The sequence below is a fragment of the Gobius niger genome, assembly GCF_951799975.1.
Source record: "Gobius niger genome assembly, chromosome: 13".
NCBI lineage: Eukaryota > Metazoa > Chordata > Actinopteri > Gobiiformes > Gobiidae > Gobius > Gobius niger.
In genome coordinates, this window is record NC_136864.1 from 23,456,950 (window position 1) to 23,481,964 (window position 25,015).

A 25,015-nucleotide genomic window follows, 5' to 3' on the forward strand; every position below is an offset into this window, starting at 1 on the left:
GTTGAACGTGCGGTGACTACCCGGTGGATCGGATTACCTGCCTTTTAACCACAAAGAACTCCATAGTAGTTAACCGTGGCGATGAGAAGCGCTAGACATAAGGCCCCCGGCGCGTCTTTATGCTATATCATGGCCGGCATGCACATAAATCAATCTCTATTGCCCTGACCTTGCCGGCAACCCAAGCCTCGCGAGCTGCAACTATGATCGGAGTTAATACAAGAGCACCGAGGGGATGGAAAAGGGGGGAGAGAGGAAAAAGAGAAAGGGTGAGACAGCGATTCCAGGGTCGGCAACCATTACGCGCAGACAGACAGTAAATGGTCTATGCCTCCTAGTGAGTCACCCTCAAAGGACCCATGAAATCTAGCAAAAAAAAATGGAAAAAAAAGGGCCAAGGAGGTCTGCTCTGTCTAATTTGTAGAGCGCAGAACCAACACCGTAAGGCCAGGAGAGGAGGATCTGCGTTAACCGCCGCCGTCGTCTGGGTAGAGGTCACCTTTTGTTTCTTCTTACAAATCACAGGGGTGTTACCGAAGGGGCCTCGGGAGGAGAAGGGACTGGTTCAGCGGGTAAAAGCTTGGCTGGTGGCCTACTCGGCAAATGCAAATGAACAAAAGGTTGGCAAGTGTTGGAAGGAATTAGGAGGACAGGTCGATTAGTTGTTTTAGGGACAGAACTAAAGCCGCGTCAAATAAAAAGCTTTTCACTAGCGCCTGTTTGGCTCTACTCGAATCAAACTGTGTAAGATAAATAAATAAATAAAAGACCAGAGAAGTCTGCTGGCTGCGGGGTAAACACTGTGTGGACAAAAGGCCAATACTGCCAATACTGCAGATTCCCAAAAAACAAAAACAAAAACATAAGTCTCCATCTCTTATGTGTTAGAGGATAACGATAACATTAATTAGCTATTTATCTATTTATTTATGTGGTGCTCAGGTGCCCACTCTCAGCTGCTGAATGTTTCGCTTGCGTATCAGTATGACGCTCTGAGAGGGTATTTATCCCTCTTCTCTGGAAGCATAGGCAGACTTGAATGCAAAGTCTTGAGTTCATGTCTCCGGGTCCCGCACCGATGGAGAATAAACTTCTCCTGCATAAGACATCCAGACTGCTGCCTATTCTTCATCAATCGTCTCGAACACCATTGTTAGTTCTCTAACAATATGGTTCTTAAAGCAGTACTAAGTAACTCTTCCCCCTAGAGGCCATAAGCGCAACTGCAGGTGTGGTAGCAAGTTACAATTTTTGAACTTATTAATTGTCTTGGAGAGTAAATACTACGCTGACAGGAAAGGCGAAGGGAGAGGGGGTTGCTGTGCATCCAATTATACAATGGAAATATTTTTTTCACTCAAACTTGGCTGTAAATACTGTTTAAAGTGACGTTAGCCCGCAGTTAGCTTTGCCCGTTAGCCTGTTAGCTTCTTCTTCGTGATTCCATTAGTGTGTATTGCTTTCTCCGCACCGGGGGCAGTCAAGTTGCAAACATGGTTTTCTGGTCAGAGACACCAGGGGGAGATGAAAGACCCTCCAATCATCCCATTAACACTTGTATTACCACCACAGGGACTACGAAAAGGATTTATTAAGGTAAACACGTTACTTAGTACTGCTTTAAATTATGAGCGTCTGCAACATCAAATATATATAATGAGGGCTTTTGTGGACAAAATCTGACTGCATAAAAAAAAGGTCATTATTGTAAAATAACCTGATACACTGGTCGACCTCATACTAAAGCATGTCATGTCACACCTGAGTTGATTATTGACATACACTTACCAAGATGCTAATAACAAACCCTCCGCATCCCTCTAAATGTGGCATCAATTTAGCTCTAAACCCCCAAGAGTCGTCAAGGCTATTGATCGATCAGGCCAGAGGTCGCAGGTCGCCAGACACCAACCGTATCAATATTTGCATTAGGAAAGCTGGCGAGCAGACATGTTTAGTGGTAACGCTAACTCATGCTAACAACAAGGACTCGTATTTGGAGGCATTGCAACACACCCGCCTTATCGCCGTCCCAACATGGCAGGCTTCCAAAATAACAACCTTATTGCCATGACAACAGGTAACAAAACTGTACCCCACAGAGCAACCGTAATTAGCAATTAGCACGGAAGCACTATTGTGTAGCACACGTACCGCTTTTCACCATGAAAAGACAGCCGAGAGAATCAGTGAAAGCCAGTTTTTTTTTTGCGATTAAGGGCACCTTGAAGGCTTACATCAGGCTGCGTCTTTGAGCAACAAACCTCCGTCACAAAAGAAGAAAAACAAAATGTCTAGAGGACAGACTCTGAATCTGAATGGAATACAAACACGTTAACAGCGCGTGGAGATATTAATCCCGAGATATCGCACAACTCGGGTGAGGAGACTTTTGTTTGTGTGTTACGTGCAAGTCATTTTATTTCCTCATTTTTTGGGTGATGAGTTACGGGACGAGGGAGACTAGGAATTGTACAATGTAAGCAAGTGAAAATTGAGCACGCCGTCACTTTGATCACACTTCTGGCTGGCAGGGAGGTGCAATTACGACCGTGGGAAGGCAATTATTCACACAACGTGGAAGGAGCCGACACGAGAAACAGGGGGTATAGGGAGGGGGGGGGGGGGGGACAGACATGGAGAAGACGTGATCGCACACAGGAGAAACGGAGAGAAGGGAAGGGGTGTATAGGACAAAAAGCGCTGGGATGTTGACATTAGCTTTTTTTTCGGGGATGGACATAATCACGGGGGGAAAAAAGACAGGCTGCCGGATCGCGTACGCCGGGGGGGGGGCACGCGGGCTCCCGTTTTCCACCAAACGCTTTTAAAAGCTCACGTCGGCGCTATTTATGGTTGTTTGGTTTGTCGCCGAGCCAAAACAAGTATCACTCCGCCGATTTGGCATCCTTCCACTTTCGAGGTTGAGCTGAACACGCCCAGTGCTGCTGATCGGCTGGAGGAATATGAATTAAAAGATAGCGAGTTGTTTTTGTTTTTTTCTCTCTCTCGTCTTGTTTCCATATGGCAGGATGAAAGGATGTAACACTTTTACTATAAACCGCAACAAAGCGAACACCGTGTATCAACAGCTGGTTCTGCTCTTAAGATTTCGTCGGGCGTTTTTGATTTGTGACACGCACACAAAAAACGCCTTGTTTGCGCTTTACGTGTAAATAGTTGAGGCATGTGCGAAGAAATGCTGTAAAGGCTTTGAAGTTTTGATGTGTTTTTTTATTTTTTATCTAGTGCATACTGCTGATGTTAGAAGAAATGGGTTGATGGTGAAAAGCAAGATGACGTTCAGCCAATTGAAAGATCTTTTTTTTCTTTTTTACTTATTTACAAAGAGCTGGGATTCAATAAGCAACTATTCAGATTCTTAAAATGTAAATAAAAAAATCCAAGACAGAACTATGCGGTATGAGAAAGGATATTTTGTTTGTTTAAATCGCTTCAGCCTATGCTAATCGCAAAAAATTCATGTTGCAGTTTCGATTTGATTACGATTAAAGTGATAGTGTGTAAGCTTGCAAAGTGAGGAGAAAATTGTAAGTAAAAATATCTATTTCCTCCCCTCTATAATCAGAAAGCCCTTCTTAGTTTGCGAAATGCGGAGAGCAGGAACAGAATTTTCAAAAGTAAACGATCAAGCTCCTCCCCCTCCCTTCCTGATTGGACCTGACAGGCTGCTTCACAGGGGAAGCTCGTCTCATTGGTCGACACGGGAGGACGCTAGACTCTGATTAGTTGCTGAGGATCTGGGAAGGAGGGACTTTACAAACAATCGTACATATATTATTACTTACTTTACATCAAAATGCAAAACCAGGTGGTCGATTTTGCACATTTTATAAAATGTGTAAAACATTTAAACTTCCAGACTATCACTTTAAGTCCGAAGTTGACTTGGATTTTGGCAGTGTTAATTTTAGTCGAGTTTTAGTCTAAAATGATATTTTCAATTTTAGTCTAGTTTTAGTGGACTAAAATTGCATGTCAATTTAGTCGACTAAATTTAAGACTAATTTAGTCGACTTTGCATTTTTAATATTCATTATAATCATATTTAATCCAGGTCCTCGACTTCATGGAGCTGCTTCCACATGAATAAAGCACAAACCTGTTCATTTGGCATTGAATTTAAATTATCTGAGGCTCTTTCAGACGGTCAATAGAAGTTTGGATGATTTCAGTCTCTCCTTTTCATTTTTATTTAGTCTTATTTTAGTCGACTAAAATATCTGGACGTTTTAGTCACAGTTTTAGTCTCATGAGAAACTTTTAATTTAGTTTTAGTCCAATTTTAGTCGTCAAAAATATCACTTTGACTAAAATTAAGACTAAATATTTTAGTCGACGAAATTAACACTAGATTTTGGTTCGTTGGCTCGTCTTTGAAAGTGTTCACATGTTTACCTCATCAACATAACTCTGCAGCATCTCTTCAGATCCGTCCCAAAACTTTAAATACACATTCAAAGCTATCAACTTTGCCGGTTTACTTTAGTCTTTGCTAATTAACATACCGTCAACATTAAAAAAAAAAAAAAAGCCCGGCTCCTCTTATGGAAACACGACTTTTGCGCGTCACTTTTGGCTCGCCTGCACACATCACCTGAGGAGTCGTACCGCACTGGACGGATTCACGCCGTGACCTTTTGGTGGAAAACGGTGCCCCGGGTTTTAACAAGACAATCTGTGGGGGGGGAGCAAGGGTAGACAGACGGGGGGGGGGGCTGCATGCTGCCGGTCAGGAGAGCCGTCATATACCTTCATGTACGCCCTGCACGTCTTCTCCCGTTTTTGAAGCTTTTGTCCCACGCAAAGAGAGGGCCCGAGCACAAGGGACAAATTGCAGAAAGAGATGGCAGGAAGAAAAATATAGAGATTACAAAAAGAGGGAAGAGTTGATAAACAAGTGATTACTGAATCAGCGGCACTTACCGAAAGAGAGGAGGATTAATGAACTACCTAGGAGTGATGCGACAGGCCTAAATGGTTTGAGGCGGGACGAGATGTGAATGCTAAAGATGTATATGGATCAGATAATGTTCGGGGTGTGGAAGAAAGAAAAAAACCAAAACGTGCTGAGCCGCCCGTTAGCGATGCTTTAAAACACACAGGGAAGATAAACAATGCGGTCATTTGTGTTTCATGGTATGAGACGATGATCAAGTTTCCCCTTTGTTTTGTTCTTTTTTTTTTTTTTGGCTACATAAAGCTATTCCGCTCTAATTGAGTCCGAGCAGAGCAAATCGGACTGTGAAGCATTGGCGCACGCGGAGTATTAGGTAAAAATGTGCTTTGAGGGAGCGCGGAGGCATTAATATCATGCAAATGCGGGAGAGGAATTCGAAACAAGTCAAGATGCAGCACTTTCAATGCCTTTCGGTGAATAGGGTAATTAATGGGAGGCTTTTAAAGGGGCGAGGAACGCATTAGGGACGTTTGTCGAGAAGATAAAATGCAATATTTAGACATCTTTTGCTTGTTCCCAACTGATTTTTTTTTTTTTTGCATGACATGGTGGCCTACTATGGGGAGTAGTTTGGATATCGGATACTGGGTTTGAATCCCACACAGTTGCAGCAGCTCAGGATTTACTCTTCATCGGATTCATATCATTTTGATTCTAAGTTAAAAAGGAATGTGTTCTTTGGGGGGGTTTGTCGCTGGGTTTGTTTCTTAAAGCTAGTTTTTAGAACTCTATTGAAACTGCAAAATCTAAACAATGGTTTAAGCCAGGTTTGAATTGAGGGTTTTATTTGGATGAGGGGAGTTTGTTTGGAAGGAAAGGGAATGATCATATTTGGATTGCAGCGTCATCTCGGTCGCCTTTCGTGCTCAAAAGTGTCAATATTGGTGTACTGATCATCATAAAGGGTGAGTTTGGTCTTTTTTTTTTTTAGCCTGACACTTAAAACTAAGATGCTAAAGGGATATTTCAGGATTTTTGGCATAGGGCCTCATTTCCTGGAGATATATATTTTTTGTAATTCATGCAGTTCTTATGTTTGAAGAGTTTCGTGGCGCTAGGCTAGTGCATTTCTATGGTATCAGCTAGCCTGCATTAAAAACAGTCTGACACACTCCACAGTGCACATGAGGCAAGTCACTTATAATGTCAGACTAACCAATATAAATGTCTGTGTTGATAGAATAATTTTTGGAATATGAATGATCGCATCTTGAGGGACTATTTTCAAGCAGATCACTCCGCCGCTGCGTAGCTTATACAACCACGAAGCTGTTATTTTAAATGCAAAATGGTTAAAATTATTCAATCTACACACACATTTATATGGTTATTCTGGCTTTATAAGTGATTTGCCTCAGGTGCTCTGTGGAGCGGGTCAGACTGTTTTTAATGCAGGCTAGCTGATACCATAGACATGCACTAGCCTAGCGCCACGCAACTCTTCAAATATAAGAACTGCATGAATTACAAAAAAAAAATAGAAATAGAAGAAATCAGCAACACTCTGGATAACTAGGAAATGAGCCCCTATGTCAAAAATCCTGAAATATCCCTTTAACTAGCTAAAAAACAAATCTTAACATTAACACCTGTAAAAAATGGATGTTTTCACCTGCCGTGTCTCGCCTTAATCGTGCCTCCCCTACTTAGCTACTTTCGCCCCGTGCGAGCCCAGAATGGAACACAGTTTTCATAACATCTTAAGCCCAATATATGCACTGTGTTCTCTTGTGTGGCAAGACTGATTACTTCCTGCAATCAGCGGTGTACATTTCTTTTTCTTTTCCTTTTTTTTTGAGGCCAAGCAATCAAAGTATTTTAGAAAAACAACTCCGGATTAGGAAAGAGTTGAAGCACATTGTTAACCAGGTAAGATTTCTTTTTTCTTTTTTTTTTAAAGCCAACACAAACACTGGTCAATTATCGAATGACAGCGTTCTTTGTCAGCAGCCAATCATGAGTAGTTGTGATGCAAATCAATGCAGCGCCATCAGTGCGAAAAGGAAAAGAGGAAAAAAAAAAAAAAAAAACCTGTTAGCTCTTATCTGCGAATGGATAATAGCAACGTGGCTGTCGGGAACATAAGGGCACAAAACAACTGGTGCCGTTTTTTGGTTGCAAATCACCTTGTTTACCGAGCCCAACGCTGCTGAGGAAGAAGTCGGGAATAACAATGTAATTTCTCAAACTGTCACTCATCTCTCCACGGAGCAGGCGGCAGCTGGGAGAGCGCGGCATGTCTTGGGGGGGCCAACTATTTTCCTTTTTTTTTTTTTTTTTCACCATACATGTCAGCGATGAAGACTTATCCCATGTATTAGCGGGAGGGCGTTTTGAGTTTTTATTTTTTTTCCCCCCGAAAGCGTGGTAATTACCAGGGACCGGCGGGGGGACAGGAGTCTCGCCTCGGGCCTCGGACCTGCCTGTGCTGCCGCCGCCGCCGCCGCACCCGAGGCTCCGCGGATGTGCCATGGAAGCCGGCAACATCCGGGCGCCGCTTGCTTCTTGTGTCCCGCTAATCTGCTAATGAGTGTCCCGAGCCCGTGCTGACAGCGAGTCGGGGCAAAAAAGGGAGACACGGTTTATAATGAGAGGTTACCGAAGCGGCCGGTTTCCTCTGGCAGCCGCACGGGTTTGGTGTCGGTAGGATTTCGACGACCGATGTCCACTAAAGAGATTGTGTGCACCGGTTTTGGAGGACACATGAGCCGTGACGGTGCGTGGACTTTGTTTTGGTCGCGGTTAATCCGAGGAATAATCTATACTGGGGCGAGGTGAAAGCATAACATGTGCCAATCAATGGGAAATACTGCAGGGCAATGCGTTAAGACTTTATAGCTAGGTTGTCGACTAGAATTTCACAAAAATATAGTGAGAATAAAAGGCACTCGAATCTCGAAATGTGACAATTTTTTAACAAATGCGGCATTGGATAGCAGGCACAAAGATTAAACATATTCTTTTTTGTTTGTTTTTTGAGGTATAATCCTCCGCAGCGTAATCTTCTGCATTTTGTGAAGGGATCTTTATTGATTAATTTGGCAAACTTTGCCCAAAGTGAGTTTCGCGCGTTGTTAAATGAGGATTATAAAGCGAAAATCGACTTATTAGAGCTTTTTACAATGTTACGATGCTGTTCTCTCATCAAAACCATACCTGGGGCTGTGTTTCAAGCTGCTAGCGCATCTTTGAGAAATCTTTGAATCTTCACCTGGGGGGCCGTTCCTAGCATTGCGGCGGCAGCTTCAAAAAGCTCTCTTGCTAATAAATCAGGAAGGGAAATGACTGGATATTTTGCTTCAGATTCAGTTTGTTTTAGATTGTGTTTTCTGACTAGAGTACGATAGTGATTTGAGATTATGACTGAATACCTGCTATAGCATAAAACTCCCTCTTTAAGTCAGTTTGATATGGGCCACATTGGGTACCACCGTCTTCTTTTTTTTAGCCCGACACTAAAACTAAGATGCTAAAAGGATATTTCAGGATTTTTGACATAGGGCCTCATTTCCTAGTTATCCAGAGTGTTGCTGATTTCTGTAGATATTCTGTAGACATTTTCTAAGGGCTGGTGCTGTTAAAACTGCCTTCCCCAATTTGTTAACAATCCACTGCAACGGACTTGTCTCGCCTTCCTCGCTTTGAAACAGCAGCGGTCCTCCTCAGCGGTGTACCTTGTTGAAGCTGCGCCCGGCAGAGTCTTTCTCGCTGGGCCGGAGCTCCTGGAGCTGGGCGTCCAGAATGTCCACGAGCTGCTCCATCAGCCGCACAGAGGAGCTCACGTCCCCCGCGAACACGGGCCCCTGGGTGTGCCGCGCCAGCTCATTGGCCAAATTAGCGGCGTTCTCGCCCGTCCGTATCTAAAAATAGACACAGGGAGTCAGCGGGAGGGTTGCTAAGAAGAGACCCAGTCAGGCTTAAGTAATAGGGCGCCCAAGGTTTGCAATCCACTGCCGACGGGGCTCAACGGGAGACATGTGATTGAAGCGAAAAGTGACGTGTCCTTTGTGTCTAGTTCTAATCTACACTCATGTAATGGATTGCGTTTCTGAGTGGCATTCTGGGAGATAGCTTAAACATGTATGATATACTTTCAACTCTATAGCATTTCATCCCATTCATATTAATGAGCACTTGTTATATCTAATGGTTTGTGGCGCATGAGAACAAGCTTTTAAGGATACAAGAAGATATCTGACAAGAAATAGCATGGAAAACTAGAGTCAGAATAAGCATCATCGTCAAGGTTACAACAAAATTACATTTACCGGAAGCAGAAATCAACCATGTCTACCATAGATACAGTCGGCATCGCGTCATACAAGGATTTTTCACTCTTTTTTAGCCGTTTTCTTGCGGAATATAAACTTATTGATCACACACAAATAAAGTCAAGTCTGAATCGGGTTCATATGGATGTTTTTCCCAGCAGATTGTTCAGTAGAAGCAAAAAAAACAACAGTCATAGCTAGCATTAGCATGTAGCATGATGCTAAAATGAAGCATCATGCTAGCATTCTCTGTTATTTATGTGTTTATGGGCTGTTGAATCTTTTGCTCCTCTCCATGTCTTTGTTTCTTTATCGGGGAGAAAAATAGATTCATAACTCAGCATTTCTTAAAGTAGTTTTGGTTTTTCAGCTGCTTCAAACGTGACCATATAAGGCTGATTCCAGAGTTGCCGTCTGTATTTATTGTCAATATACATATTTGGTTCAGGACTAGAACTTGTTGCATTCTGAAGCCGCCTCTGCAGTCGTGACGAGTGGTACTCCCTCTTTGATCGCGCGTTTGGTGCGGCGCTTTGTTCATGCCTCAGAGTGTGCAATGTGCACATCTGACAGACTTCCAGCTGCACCGCTGCGGAACTTTAAAGGCGCCGGAGTCACTGAAATAACAGCGTCTTCAGGCCCTTTGATCGCCATCGGCTCCGACTAAAACTCGGCACACTCCGCGCCGCCGTTCAGATCCGTGCAGTCAGTCAATATGGAGCCGCCATCACGTCTCATTATCGACATTCAGCCCTCTTATTGGATTAGCTCAGAAATGACCATAATGAAAGCATGTTGTGTGGAACGTGTAGGATAGTATTGAAAGCTTTTAATAATCATTTCTATTTTATTGATTCAGAGTACGCTGTAAAGATATGACTTTGGTTACAAGCTGCTCTATGAAACAACGTGTATTGTGAAGTGTGGGCGAGCTGGTGAAGTACTGCAGCTCTGAAGATTTTCGCACCCATTGACTCGACTAACCACTGCAGTTTTCAGCTTTATGAATCACCCCCCTGACAGTGCTTCGGGACAGCACAAACACTCGTCCTTGCCCGGGACACGCTGACTTTAGCCTCATACTATGTACTTTGTAAATCAGAATAATCGCTCCGACCATGGCCTTACCTTCTGTGCCACCTGAGTGACCCAGTGGGAGGTGCAGTTGCTGAGGTCCGGCCCCCGGGAGCACCACGCCCCGGACACGGTGCACAGGTAGGAAGCGATGCCTAAGGGGGGGGTAGGGAGAAAGACACAGCACACAATAAGTCGGACATGGGCCAAACTGTGGGCTTGATAGCCTTTTTCCCCCGCTGCTCCTCTGTGCAGACCCGCTCTCCCTGATGCAGGCGAGTCACTGGACCGAGACAGCCGCCACATCCAGACACTTGAAAAGCTGCCAGCAATGTCCAGCATGGTCCGCTTTACAGAAAGTGACTATGAAACACGGACTCTGGACGACACGGATGCATATCACACCGGTAAATATCATTTTCGCTTGTACTTTTATATTTTAATCGTGTCTAGGACTAGTCTGATCCTTCCCAATGATGTAAAATACTAGTACAATATAAAAGGGTTTTCACTCATATGCTGTGAAGTAAAATGAAAGTTAATAGTTGACGTCTTAACCCCCTCCTTAACCCAGTGCATTTTCTCTCATGCTGTCATCACTTTTTGGACATTAAAGGGGCTAGATGCAAGTTTGCCATTTTATACGCACTACTGCCATCTCAGGTCATACGTGTAACTGCATCTTCTATATTTAGCTTGTGCATGACGGCACTTTAAACCCGAATTAACACCTTTTTGAGTGACAGTGCAGGATTTTAGAGGCAGTTGTGGTGGACAGGTCTGAGCTCATTCTACACATTAGGACATGGCTGGAACACGTAGGGAAGGGGTAGGCAAGTTTGCTCGGTGGAGGGCTGGGTTTCCTCATCGTCAAAAGACCAAGGGCCGGACCCTCCAATTAAAGCAATTAGTAAAGCATCACTTTCTACATATGCCAGTGTTGTACATCATACATCATACGTACTGGAAAAATGTCCATCTTAAATTAGATAAATTATTAAAATTCACTTGAATAAAGTTTGAGTCTGTTGAACTAATCTAAGATCAGATAAAAACACCAATGCCAATGGAACAAATAGAAATCCCCCAAATTAACTTTTACTGTTATTTTTTTTTTTGTGTGGAAATGATACAAAATAATCTGAATTAAGAAACACATTGTGCTTGTTCCATTGGCAAGAATAGTTTATATCTGCTTTAAGGCCAGACCAAATCTACTCAATCTTTAGGTTTTATCTCTTAATTCAAGTAGATTTAAGTCATTTCTTGGTATTCTTAGAGTATTCTTTTAGGAGTATGGCCTAAAGGGTGTTCTGCTAAGACATTTTAAGGAATTGACAGTATTTTTAACATTTCTAGAGTACTTTAACAGACATCTGATTTGGCTCATAATATTTCTCAAAATCATCTCGAGGGCCAGAGTTTGATGATGGAGGGCCGGTTTTGGCCCCCGGGCCTGACGTTGCCTACCCCTGATGTAGGGGGAGGAAAATACATAATTTTAACATTTTTAACAACCTTTAAGGCTAAGAGGTTTAAAGCACATTCTCCTTGCTTTACCAAATACAAATGGCTCTTAATAAAGTGTTCTTCCTCGACTGCATGCGTAATGCAAAGCCTCTCGTTTCCACCTCCTCAGTCACAACATTGTCTCGTCCTCACTTTCATCGTACAATAGCCCTGCTTTTATTTTGACAGCTCTTGTCAGTTCCAGTGACGGGGCACCAGGGCTAACTCCTGTGAGGATCTCGTTCACTGCAACCCCGGCCTCTATTAGGACGACTGTGTTCCTTTTAAGCCTGCTTCTGATGCCTGGCTTCCTACACTTCCTACATTAAAACAAAAAAACTAATACAACACATATATAACAACCGTGCTCCTGCGTGCTTTCTGGATGTAATTAGAGAATTCAAAAACACTGGTCTTTTTGTCGAGCTTGTTTTCATACTTTTCCAAATATTATCCATCATCTTCATGGTGATGCATGTGCTTAGCGAAACAGGAAATGGGCATTCTGCACTCGGATTACTCCGGTTACAGGGGGAAAAATGGCTTTCGGGCTGCACTCTGATGCGAAATATAAACAATTCTTTGTGCAGGCTAAAGAGGTGTACGTCCTCTGCACAGTTCGGAGGTGATTAAGTGTTTATGGTATTTACCTCAAACTGCAACACAAACAGTGAAGTCATGTGCCGTGTATATTCCTCCAGGGCAGGTCTCACCGCAGAGGCCCCGCGCTGCTTTGGCTTTAGTCTGGCTAATGTTACATTATACATTTGACAAATTACTTTTCTAGTTTTCTGGGCCTTCGTTTTTAAGTTTTAATAGGCTCTGTGCACGGAATGTTTTTGGCTAACTTCCTGTCGTCCACTGTAGGGTAAAGACTATCCTTCCTATGTTTTAACGTAAAACACAAACTTTTCGTAGTCCCTCTGGAGGTAAACACAAGTGTTACACACCGATACACACTAATGGAATCAAGAATAAGAAGCTAACAGGCTAACAGGCAAAGCTAACTGTGGGTTAGCGCCACTTTAGCAGTGTTTACAGGCAAGTTTGAGTGAACAGAATTATCTCCATTGTGTAATTAAGTTGTGGCACAATGTACAATATCCCTCTCTCCCTTTGTCTTTTCTGTCAGGGTAGTATTTACTCTCATGGACAATTACTGAGTAAAAAAATGCAACATGCTTCGACACCTGCAGTGGCGCTTATGGCCTCTAGGGGCACGAGCTACTTAGTTCTGCATTGTCTTGTTGTCATAGTGTTTTTTTGTTGTTGTCGTTTTTGTTGTTTTCTTCATCACATTTTTGTCACTTCTTAGTTATGTTTTTGTCGCTTTTTCATTATGTTATTGTCACTTGTTCATTGTTTATTTATATGAGTTTTGTATAGCCAGGCTATCGGCAGACAAAATATCACAAGTGATATTTAGTCTGGGGACCACTAATTCATTTTCTCGTAGGAGGGGTGTGGTTTACGATCATCCACTGCCGTTTATTGGGCGCTATGAATGTCTATCGTACGCGTCATAGCCAATTGTATCATCGTATCCCATGACGTATGACGTACACGCTGTACATTTTAGAGCTAAACTATTTAGAACACGGTCTAAAGCTTGATCAAAAGATGGAGTCGCTGCTGTCATGTTGGATCCGTAAATAAACTTTAAAAAATATATATATAAGTCCTTAAACAAACTCCAAGCTTCCGTCTGGCCGTCCCTCCTACGTTCTGTGATTGGTCCCCAGGCTGTTGTGCAGTTCGAAATGATTCGAGCGCACACAGCAGCATGGGTATTCCCAGCCTAAGTTTTGTAGCCTCAAATGAGGTGTTGCACTGGCCTATAGCCTGTATAGACCGGGTCTTTTCCACGAGGTGGTATGGCACATCTGGGCTGCAGTTCTGCATAGTCATGTAGCAGCACATTAAATATTTATGCCCATTTCATCTCTATCAATTTGTATTTTTGCAAGCTAATAAGCAAGTCAAAGTTGAGGCCATTTTAATTCCACAATACTACATTTTTAATGACAAAATGTGTGCATATTTAATTTAATTTTTGACGGTAAATGTCTGTATTCAAAGTAAATTGGATATAAAGGGCTATACTTTTGAGCAAACAGCTGTGTAGAGTTTCAGCCCAAAGTTGAATGTGTTTTTGACAGCTATGCAGTCAACAATACACACAACTATTCAAAAATAGCGACAAAAACAAGGATGAAAAAGTGACAAAAGCTTGACGGAAAACGCAATGAAAAAGCAACTAAAATTGACAAAAAAACATGACCAAAAAGCGACAAAAATGTGGCAAAAATGTGACAAAAAAGTGACTGTTGCTCTCCAGTCAAGAAGCTTTTAGATTTGGGTAAAGCCAAACTAGAGAAAATGCGCTCGGTTCAGGCGGGGGATAAGAGGGTTACATTTTAAGGATAAAACTCTTTCAGCCAAACACAGATAAACTCCTCTTTGCCTGTCCCTCAAACGCAGCCCATTCGGACTGTTGCCGTGGTGATGGAGTGTGTACTTTAGAGTCCCAGTACCTCGCGTTCCCTTGGGGCAGGGCCTCTCCACGGTGCTGCCCGTGTGTGTCTGGGGCCAGTCGATGGCTCTCCTGCGGGTGGCCTCGCAGAAGCGTCGCGGCGTGGGGGGCAGCTCCGCCACAGTGGGCTCCACAGTGGCAGACGCCGCGGGCACCCGGGGGTCCTCGAAGGGGTCCCGGCCGTCCCTGGGGTCCGGCCCCGACATGGTGGTGTCGCTGTGCTGCTGCCTGACAGTGGACACGGGGGTCGTGGTGAACATGGTGGTGGTTTTGAAGTTGGACGGAGGCGCGGAGAAGTCCTCAATGGTGGGTACTGGGATAAGGAAACAAAAAGGTGAGAGGATGATATTAGTAAATGTAAATCAATAAACATTCAGGCTCTAAGACTAAATATCTTCATCATCTATTGAAGCCACAGGTGGTCAGTAATTAAATAAATATACTGAAGTACTGAACTTAAGTAGTTTTTGAGGATCAGTGTTTTCATTGTATCCACTAGATCTGAAAGATAAATATAACACTTTTTTCTCCACTACATTTCTATAAACGCACCAAAGTAAAAAGAACATCTGGCCACGTGTGTTTTCATTAAAGAAGCCTTAAAATACACACTCCAGAACCAGATGCACCGTTAATGCCCACATAATAAAACAGGGTGGGGTTGAGGGGTAATAATATTTCTTGGGGTTGAGGGGTAATAATATTTCTAGAATTCAAATAATTGAGTTTAGATGTGACAGTTTCTCTGCTCCGCCCCTGCAGCACTTCAGCTCAGACTCCCTCTCTGCGCCCTCCCCGCTTTCTTTGCCCACTTCCTGCTGTGAAAACAGGCTCCAGAGAACACGACACAACACTAGTGTTTAGTCAGGACACCTGAACGCAAGTTTTCTCGCGATTGTACAACCGTGAAGTCTCCTCACATGACACAGATTCGTGCGCATTGGCAAACATTTCTATAGCTCTTCTCTCTCATCGTTCTCATTGACTGCGGGACGTTTTTTTTTTGTCAGGTACGTTAATCAAACAGCGGCGCAAATACTGTACAATGCCATTCGATCACAGTGGCCTCAATGCGGTGCCCCGCGGAGACTTGAGCGTATAGGAAGCGGCAACACTGGATTCAGGCAATGTTTTTGTGTTTTTGAAGCTGCAAATGTATTTTTTTTTAACTAATTTGTACTTTCTTACTGTTCAATTTACAGCAAATGCTTCAAGTTCACAAAACAGGTTTCAAAAGTAAGCAAAGTCACACCCCCTCTCGTCCCGATTGGCTCTGACAGGCCGGTTCGCATGAAAGCTCGTCTCATTGGTCAAAATGATGGCGCCTGGGATTGTCGCATAGATCAGCAAAGGGCGGGACTTTAGAAAAAACATCATGATTTAATATTTGTATTATGTCAAATTGCAGGCCCGGGCGATCAATTAAACACAATCTACTTATTTAGTAAAACATTTAAACTTACAGACTTTCACTTTAAGTAAAAATATAACTGAGGAACTATCACTTTAATAGAGTAATAATCGACCTGTAGTGACTGTACTTTTACTCAAGTAATGAGTAGACTGATTGAAACAAAAGTACAGTGCAATTCAAGGAAAAATAACAGCAACACTACCTCAAAGCTATAAAGATAAAATGAACACTAACTTTCACTCCATCTTACAATGCAACAAATGATCCAAACGGCATTTCTTCAACATAATAGAAAGAAGCCAACAACTGAATGTTTTAGAAATCGATCTGGAGCAGGGCGTCGGCTGAGAAAACCTCCACAAAGTTCCCTTCCCTGGCATAGATTTGATCACGGGGCGCCGGCAGTGCTTGTCGAGTCAAGCGCACCACTTTCTATCGTCTTAAAACAAAAGCAAACTCCCACTTTTACATAGATTTATTCGGAAACCTTTGCAGATCGCTGCCAGGGATGCATTAAGCTCAGATTTATTGTTTGTACACAAGCACTCATTAGCGGCACGGATGTAGTCTATGCCCGTGCTAACAAAACAAAACATATACAGTGCATCGACGGGAGGGGATAGGTTTGAAAATGAATTCGCATTTTCACAATCAATCAACAAGTATATGTCCGTATCCGCAACAAGCCTCGGAGGCAAATATGTATACAGAATATTAACTGAATTCCTACACGTTTAATTACTCTGTGTCGACACTAATTGCTTTAAACTAACCCATTAGTGTCATTCAATCTCACAAGACACTGAAGGAAGTGTAGGCCGAGTTAAGCGTATTTTTCATTTACATCAATCAAACATTTCTTTAAGGTAATTTCCATGGTAACGATACCTTCCAATATGTCCCCTATGGCAATGACAACTGCGGCTTTTGTTAAATACATGCAGAGAATATTTGCAGTCTTAAGACCACCGTATTGTAGTAGATATTATAAAAGACTTTTACAACGTGTTAAAGAGGGAGTATTATGCTTTCTGCAGGTGTTTGGTAATAACGTCAAACACATCTTTATCTCTATCTCACTCTTTGTTGGTTCGAAAATGCCATATTGATCTGGAGCAGCTGAAACAAGATGTCCTGCAGTTTTACTTCCTAGTCCTCCCGGTGAGCTACCTTCCACCTCCCCCGCTCTCCTTTGCCGCACAGCTGCGAAGGAAAAAAATATGGCTGCAATGAAGCTACGGCGAGTGCTTTTTTATTCCACGATTAAAAGGTTAAGCTCAGTAAGAGATCAATGGGCGAACAAAGAATGTCCTGGATACGTATGACCTCAGAGGGAGCCTTGTTGGAGCCGCCTCTACTGGTGAAGATCCAAAGATAACTCAAAGGTGCGCTGTAGCGGCTCAAAACACAGCTCCAGGTACAGGGGCGGACTGGGACTGAAAAACAGACCTGGACTCTGACCAGCCTGGCCCAAATCAGCGTAATTGTGACACTTCCACAAACACATATTTTAACCTTTTACCCCCCCGCCTTAACATTACAAGTGCATTTTCCCCAGTTCGGCTTATTTTTTTTTATTGGTATCATCAGCAAAAAGAACGGGAAAGGTGGTCGTAGAAACAGAAGCAAAATCATTCATATAAATAAATAATAATGGTCCCAAAATTGAACCTTGTGGCACACCATGCTCCACGGAATTCCTTTTAGATTCATGTTTTTTTTTTCATACTGGGCTTTACCCAAATCCAAAAGCTTCTCGACTGGAGGGCAACAATGTAACGCCTCATTTGAAAGCTAAGACCTACAAGAGTGACGGGAACTTTTCGTCACGTCGCCACATTTTTGTCATATTTTTGTTGTTTTTTTTAATGATTTTTTCTATCATTTTTGTTGTGTTTTTCTCACGTTTTTGTTGACTTTTCATCCTCTTTTTCTCGCTATTTTGATCTTTTGGCTGTGGAACGCCTCATTTGAAAGCTAAGACCCACAAAACTGACCCTTTTCCTCGCGCTCGTGTTGTGTCACCTTTTGCATGTTTTTTTTCTTCTTCTTTTTCATTTTTGTCACTTTTTGGTTGAGCTTTTTGTCGAATTTTTGTAATTTTTTTGTTGAGTTTTTGTCACATTTTTGTTGAGTTTTTTATTATTTTTTCTATCATTTTTTGTTGTGTTTTTTGTCCGTGTTTTTCTCATGTTTTCATCCTCTTTTTCTCGCTATTTTGATGCTTTTCTTTTTAGCTTTTAGATTTGGGTAAAGCTCGGTTGAGGCGGGACCGGTGGCCCTAGAGCCGGTGGCTCTTCCAGAATGGACATATGGCCAGTCCGCCCCTGACCAGGTATGTTTTTTTGACGTGAGAGCAACATTGTAAGGCAGCAAAAAGCTCTTAAAAGTTGAAGCATTAAATTATCATCTCATGCGGCATCTGTTGTTCACTTCACGTCAGAAATCACTTTTGAATGCTAGCCATGGAGATGCACCGATACAGCTTTTTCGCTTCCGATGCCGATACTGGGGGTTTGAGTATCTGCCGATATCCGATATTCACCGAAGCCAACAGACTTTCTTAATAGTGGCTGCTTTGGCTGAAAAAGTGAATGGTCCTCTCATCTCCATCAATGACGTCTAATCTTTTCTTGCCATGATGTTACAGATCAATCATCAATTATAGCCCACAATTAATAAACTAATGGAAAAACATTTAACAGCGATGTTTCATTATTAAACAACTCACACAAAGTGATCCGATCATTACAACTTGTACAGCATTTCATTTTTCTCATTTCTTTTTCTTTAACAGCATTTCATACGTACGTAGACTAAAATACAACACCGATTTTATTTTATCAGACTACTTTAGGTGTTTCTATTAGAGTTCCCGACCCAGCCTTGATTAGTTACCGTTAGCATTAGCACGCTCCGGCTAACTTTAGCATGCTGCAGCTAGCCGCGGCATTTTGTGCGACGATCAAAAATCCATTAATAATAATAATAATAATAATAATAATAATACTTCAAACTTGTATAGCGCTTTTTTGGACACTCAAAGGGGGATGAATGGGATACATGGGGGGATAAATCAAACAAAAAGGGGGTTTAGGAAAAAGCTAGTTTGAACAGGTGGGTTTTGAGCACTGATTTGAAGGTTGAACTCTACAATTCTACAAATCTAAGCCTTCTGCAATGCGAGGACGCGTAAATTCGAACATCCTCACGCAAATAACAATGAACCTCATTCCGCCAAAGAGTGTGAGAGTGTGATTTGCTCCATCCCGAGCTAGAAAAACATTTCTTTCTTCTTTTTTTTTTTTTGCACCGCCACATCGAAAAAACCCAGCACAAAACCCAGGATCGCAAATCAAAGATGAAATACTTTCCCCAAACTTTATTTATTATCCTTTAAAATGAAACCAGGCGACGCACAATAAACACACCCCTCGTGTAGCACATCTGCGGCTAATGCTTCACATGCGGTTCAGATTAACTGTCTATTGACTCACGCCGCGGACATTAAAGCCACCTACAACTTGTTCCTCCCCCTCTTCCCCCCGACTCCACTCCACTCCATACATATCTCTTTTTTTATCCCGAGCTGTCCCATAAATAAGACACGCTCGCTCTCCTGGTGGGGCGTCCTGTGACACCTCGCTGATTTGGTCCCAGCAGAGCCAGTACACCTAGGGCTGATTAAATGTCAACAGTAGAGACAAAGCCTGCACGTATTCATGTTTTCTTTTTCCTTTCTTTTTTTCTGTTTTCGTGTGCGCGCCTAGTTTATCTCCCTCACTTTGATAAAGCTCCTGTGCGGAAGGAGAAACTGCAGCGCTCCGAGCGTAAGCCGTACATCAGCAATAATGCGATTCCACTGTATTCAATCCACGCCTACTACAGCCGATCGCATCCGTGTTCGTGCTGGATAGGTGTTCATAAGCAGCGCCCGTGTGTGTGTGTGTGCGCTCAGGTCGATGGTATCTGTAATAAAGTGCCTGGAGATACCAAGGAAATGAAAGCAAGAAATGAGGGGGGGGGGGTCGCTGTATGAAGAGCCAATACGAATCGATGTGGAATCAGTGGGTTGTTTGTTAGGGGCGGTCGTGCGGGCTTCATATGTAGTCCTATTTTTCCAGACTCGTTTTCATCTGAGGACATAATCCGAGAAGCCCCCCCACTCGAGACTTTTCCCAGGAGCATTTCTTTCAACACATTAACTGAAAAGGGAATCTGGAATCTGCTAGAAATGACTGGTGCTGGGTCTGATCACGATGGGGCCTAATCGATGCTTGAATCAACAAGGAGAAATGTATGTTTAAAAAAAAAAAGAAAAAAAAAAAGGGTTTCTTGAGTGGTTCGGGGTCACAAGAAGACTTTCAGATTATATTTTCGTACATTTTCGACATTGAATGTGATGTATTTTTAAATTAAAACAGCATCTTTTAGGGAAATTAAGCCAAATATTAAGATACAGTCGAAACTAACATCATTAAAACAGATTTGAAATGTTGTACCTTAAATGAATATAAATGTGAATTACATTTTACAGAAGGCGGTCCCAAGCTGTTGGTTGAGTTATTTTGGTGTCACGGCCAGAAAGAGTTTGGGAACCCCTGATCTCGAGGATGACAAGCTGTGACTCAAATAAGAGCATTTATTTTAACACAACGACGCGTCATAGGGGAATAAAGTGTGTTATTTTTAGACGTTTGTTAATGGACTATAAGCATATTTAACGCACGCAAATGAAATCAAGTCAAACTCGTGTCATTATGAAAGATTACGGTTAGCATTCTCTGATATATGCACAAACCTTCCGTGTTTGGTAGAAAATTCTTCATAATTGAGCATTTGTTGGAAGTGGTTGCGGAGAAACAAGAGTTGTTCTTTTTCCTCTTTGTTTTCCCCTTTGAACATTCCCAAAGACGCAGCCTGTGCCTGTAGTGATGGCGGGTCCCCTTGCCGTACCGGTGGGGAACCACTTCTATACGAAGAAGCAACTAAAAACTATGATAAAAGTAATCTATAATTAAAAAAATGTAATGAAATGTAATACATAGAAAGAGTATTCAGTTTCACCGTCACTTTTAATTAAATCATATCCAGTGCCCCCACATACATAGGGCTACAATAAATTCTAATCAAATTGAAATCGCAGCTTGAATGGCTGCAATTAGCTTGTAATGCCTGCATTTATTTAAGGTTTTATAAAGTGGAGAAACGGCAATATGACTGATTGCTTTAGGAGGCCCGATGTATTCCAGAAGTTTGCGTAGGTGCTCTTGGGAAAGGGATCCAAATTGCAAAAAAGCAGCAAACCCAGGCACTCCAAACAAATATGCACAGCACGAGGAAGTACCTAAAAGGCCGACATGTTTCGACCACCCGGTCTTCATCAGGGCTTGATAAAAAACAAACAGGTTTGGGCGTGGCCCCAACAATGCTCAGGCACAATACAGGTGTGTGAGGAGCAATGCGGCAAGGGAAAAGAAACAAGAACTACAAAAACCAGAACCACCATAAAGAAAGAAATACTAATGTATAACTTAATACAAGAAACAAGATAAATCAAAGTCTTCATTCTGATTCAGTTGTGATAAAGTATTTAAAATAGTGCTAATGTTGTAGTTTAGACAAGTTCTGGGATCTGTGTTATTCTTGTAGCTGTTCAAATTTAAAGTTAATACAACTATAATTGCAATTTGATTTGATTCTTTTTTTTTGCCTTAGTGTCCCTGTGCTACTGGTCGTCAGGAAAACAATATATATATTAGAGCTGTACATCGATCAAACGTCCAATGGAGGCATTTTTCATGTTGTAATAGAAACCTACAGAGTTAAGCAGGAGCCTTGGAAAAGACTGACTGGACAAACCTCCTGGAGGATGTGCTGTTATATTCCCGTGAGGAGGCTTTAGGGAATGTATGAACTGTATTGATTAAGTCTCTATTTTAATCTTCATTTAGAATATCTTACTGTTAAGCATGTCCATACAGGGATCCTGTAATTACCCAGAGGCAGAAGGAAGCAGGGGAACATCAGACATAATCTACAATAACTGGATATGCTTTCATAACTCAAATATTTAGGACTGAATGCATTTTCTACAGCAGATTGCGATCACAGAAGACTGCAAGGCATTCAGGCTTGGTTTTCTGTCAGTACAGACAGCCACAAACAAATACATTTAGCTCAAGCGTATTGCACATAAGGACTTTATAACATGAAGTGAAGCATTGTGGTGGCAACTAAGAGACCATCAAAGCCTTTGTAATACATTTGTATACAAAAAAAGACAAAGTAAGAAAAGGCTCTATATCAGGGGTAGGCAAGTTTTCTTGGCCGGGGGATGATTTTCTTTTTTTATTGTAAATAGACTGAGAGATGAAGCCACTGATTATTAGCCCAAAGTAAAGCACAACACTGGAAACATGACCATCTTAAATGAGATAAATGACTTAAAATTGCTTGAATTAAAGTTCTTCTGTGTTGAATTTGAGTCGGTTTGAACTAATCCAAGATACAAATTCTAGCGCCAATGGAACAAGAATAAAACCCACTAGAAATCAGACAAATAATTGTTTTTCACTTAAAATGACACAAAATTATCTGAATGAAGAGAATAACTAGTACTAGAGGTTTTATCTCATCTAAGACCAAATCTACTCAAGCCTTAGATTTAATCTCTTAATTCAAGTAGATTCGTAATTTCTTCCGATTATTCTTTTTCCAGTGCACTTCCTTCAAATGCCAGTGTTGTACATAATATATAACCTCATTGGGTGTATTTACAGTATTTCTATCTTTTTTTTCTCCCATTTAACTCTAATAATGTTAAAAAAAAGTACTGTCTGATTTGTGTGATGTTGTTTCTCAAAATCATCTTGAGGGCCAGAGGTTCTGTGCTGAAGGGCCGGATTTGGCCCTCGGGCCTAATGTTGCCTACCTCTGCTCTATATCAAGCGGTTTATTTTTTAGAAACTAATAGTGCTACACTACAGGGTCTGCCAGACACAGAACAGTACGAGACAGCGATCAGAAAATGTATTTTTTGTGTTGTTTGTTATATTGTGTCCCTCTGTCTCGTTAGACCTCGAGTCTGTAATAAAATTGAATTGAATAACAATAGACACAAAAGGCACTTTTTGGACACCACAAAGCCACTCGGTCGATTGTTACAGCTCTATAGCTTGATCATGGGGCTATGGATGTAGAAGCAGAGGGACATGTTTATGGCCTGAGGGAGTTAATATGAAGAATGTTCACAATGTCAATATTTAGCAAATTGGCTTGCATACTTCAAAAAGTGCCCAAATACATAGCTTGCACTTATATAACAACTGTTCATCTATCAGCGTACTGCAAGTCACTGAAAATGTTTTTACATTTCAGTGAAATACAAACTAGCAACAGTCAAGGAGTCTCAAATTCCACAGAATTAAAATCCGCCCATTCCATCCTCATCATGACGCAGGCTGGTCAGGGGTGTACACTCTCGCCGTCACTTTTATACTTATCTAAAATCACTGGGCTTCACGCAACCTTTAAAACATTCTGAAGTCTTTAAATGCAAAGGGGACAAATGAAACATTATTACTGAAAATATAGCGTGTCAGATTTGCCCCGTCTCGTCTTGTTTGATGGTTCCTTTCTTCCTCATTATTACCGTAAACAAGCACACGCCGTTTTGCAATGACAAAGCACATTGTTTCGCACGTCGGCCTGCCACACGTCATGTTCTGTCTGACAGCCCGGGACCACAAAGGCACATGTGAATGAACACACGTTTTAGCCACATAACCCTGATTGTATGTGGAGATAAACGCCACTTCCCACTACGCGCCCTGCTGCTCTTAAGTGCTGTCCCCGAGTGCCTCCATAGAAGAGAGACAGAGAGAGTGGAAGAGAGAGACAATATCAAGCTATCTGACACTCCATCATCAGGCACATATCTCCGTTTCCTGTGAGAGCAATGGTGACAAAGCCTGCATTTCACGTTTCACACTAATCACCCAGTCAGGGGGATTCTCGGCTTCTTTTGTATTGGCAGTTTATTACAAAGCTGATAACCTGCGACAAGGTCACAGATGGGATGTGACCGTGTTTGCCGTTCTGCCTATAAAAAGAAGGACTCATTTTAAAACAAGACTCTTTCAATGACAAGCTGCGTCACGTCGCTGCAAAAAAAGAGGTGGCGAGTGAAGCTCAAAGCGTCCAAGAATAGGGACATGTTTACCCTAAATCGTGCCGAGCCAAGTAAATGACAGGGAACCGAGGAGAGTGTTTGGCTTCCCTGATTGTTGATATACTACCTCAAGGTCACAGATGGGAGGCGAGGCTGTTTGATGTCCCGCTAAAGCAGTAAACCGGCCCGTGCCGCGCGCCAATAGTGACATTTTAGCGAGTGACCTTTCCTCCACAAAGGGCCCTGGCTAATTACCTTAAAACTCATTCGGTCATTGTGCGCCTGTCAGCCACACGTTCCCACATCCACACCGAGGCAAAGGGCTGCAGAAAGCACGACTGACATGCAGGATTAGCATGAAGAGAGGAGTTTGCAGTTAGCAACACCGCTAATGAGCGGCGCAGGGTGAATGCAAATGGGACTACAGCTGAGGGAAAGTCATTGGAACTCCAGCACCCACATCGCTTCCACTCAAGTGGAGGCACATCGTCTTCACGTGCAGAGATTACTTTCCACGTTGTTCTGTTGCTATAAAAAAAAGTTGGATATGAAAAGAGTCAACCATTTTGATTTCTAGATTGTAAAAGGATTTTTGGCAGTCCTTAAAAGCCAAACCTGTATAAATTGATTTGGCAAAATGAGTTTGACTCAGAGTCGGCATGTCTGCACATTACTCCCTTCAGGACTGAGGTGGTGTTTCTCAGATTACATTAAGTATGTGACAGGCAAAGCACAAACAAAATGGTGAAAACCAACAACACTTAGAGAGCTGAAATAACAGGAAGTCATCTCTGTTAGGTCTTATCGATTTGACATTTTGAACAGCGGGTCGGGTAAAATATTGATCTGTATAAATTTCCAGAACAAATACAGCGGTCGGCTACTGCATTTTGGACAAATCAATTCCTCCTACCTGAATAAAACAACGGTGCAACAAGTGAAGTCTAAAAGTGTTGTGAAAATGCTGTGTGTCGCCTCTGAAGTTTTTATTGACTTAGGAAAAGGAGGATGATTCATCGGCTGACTGGCTTGATTCAATATATGCATATAATGCAATACG

General features: G+C 42.2%; 1 protein-coding gene across 8 annotated transcripts in view; it reads right to left on the reverse strand.

The window, feature by feature from the left end:
- The window catches only part of adgrl2b.1 (adhesion G protein-coupled receptor L2b, tandem duplicate 1), a 169,795-nt gene that overhangs the window by 46,540 nt on the left and 98,240 nt on the right, over positions 1–25,015 (reverse strand). For 7 of the 8 annotated variants that reach the window (XM_079569115.1, XM_079569117.1, XM_079569113.1 and 4 more), the window contains 4 exons: positions 14,370–14,681; positions 10,381–10,481; positions 8,656–8,841; positions 4,774–4,812 (listed from right to left, as the gene is read on the reverse strand). In XM_079569115.1, coding sequence (XP_079425241.1) covers positions 4,774–4,812; positions 8,656–8,841; positions 10,381–10,481; positions 14,370–14,681 — 638 coding nt within the window. The remainder of the gene's footprint in view (positions 1–4,773; positions 4,813–8,655; positions 8,842–10,380; positions 10,482–14,369; positions 14,682–25,015) is intronic. The other variant, XM_079569116.1, reaches the window with a different exon arrangement.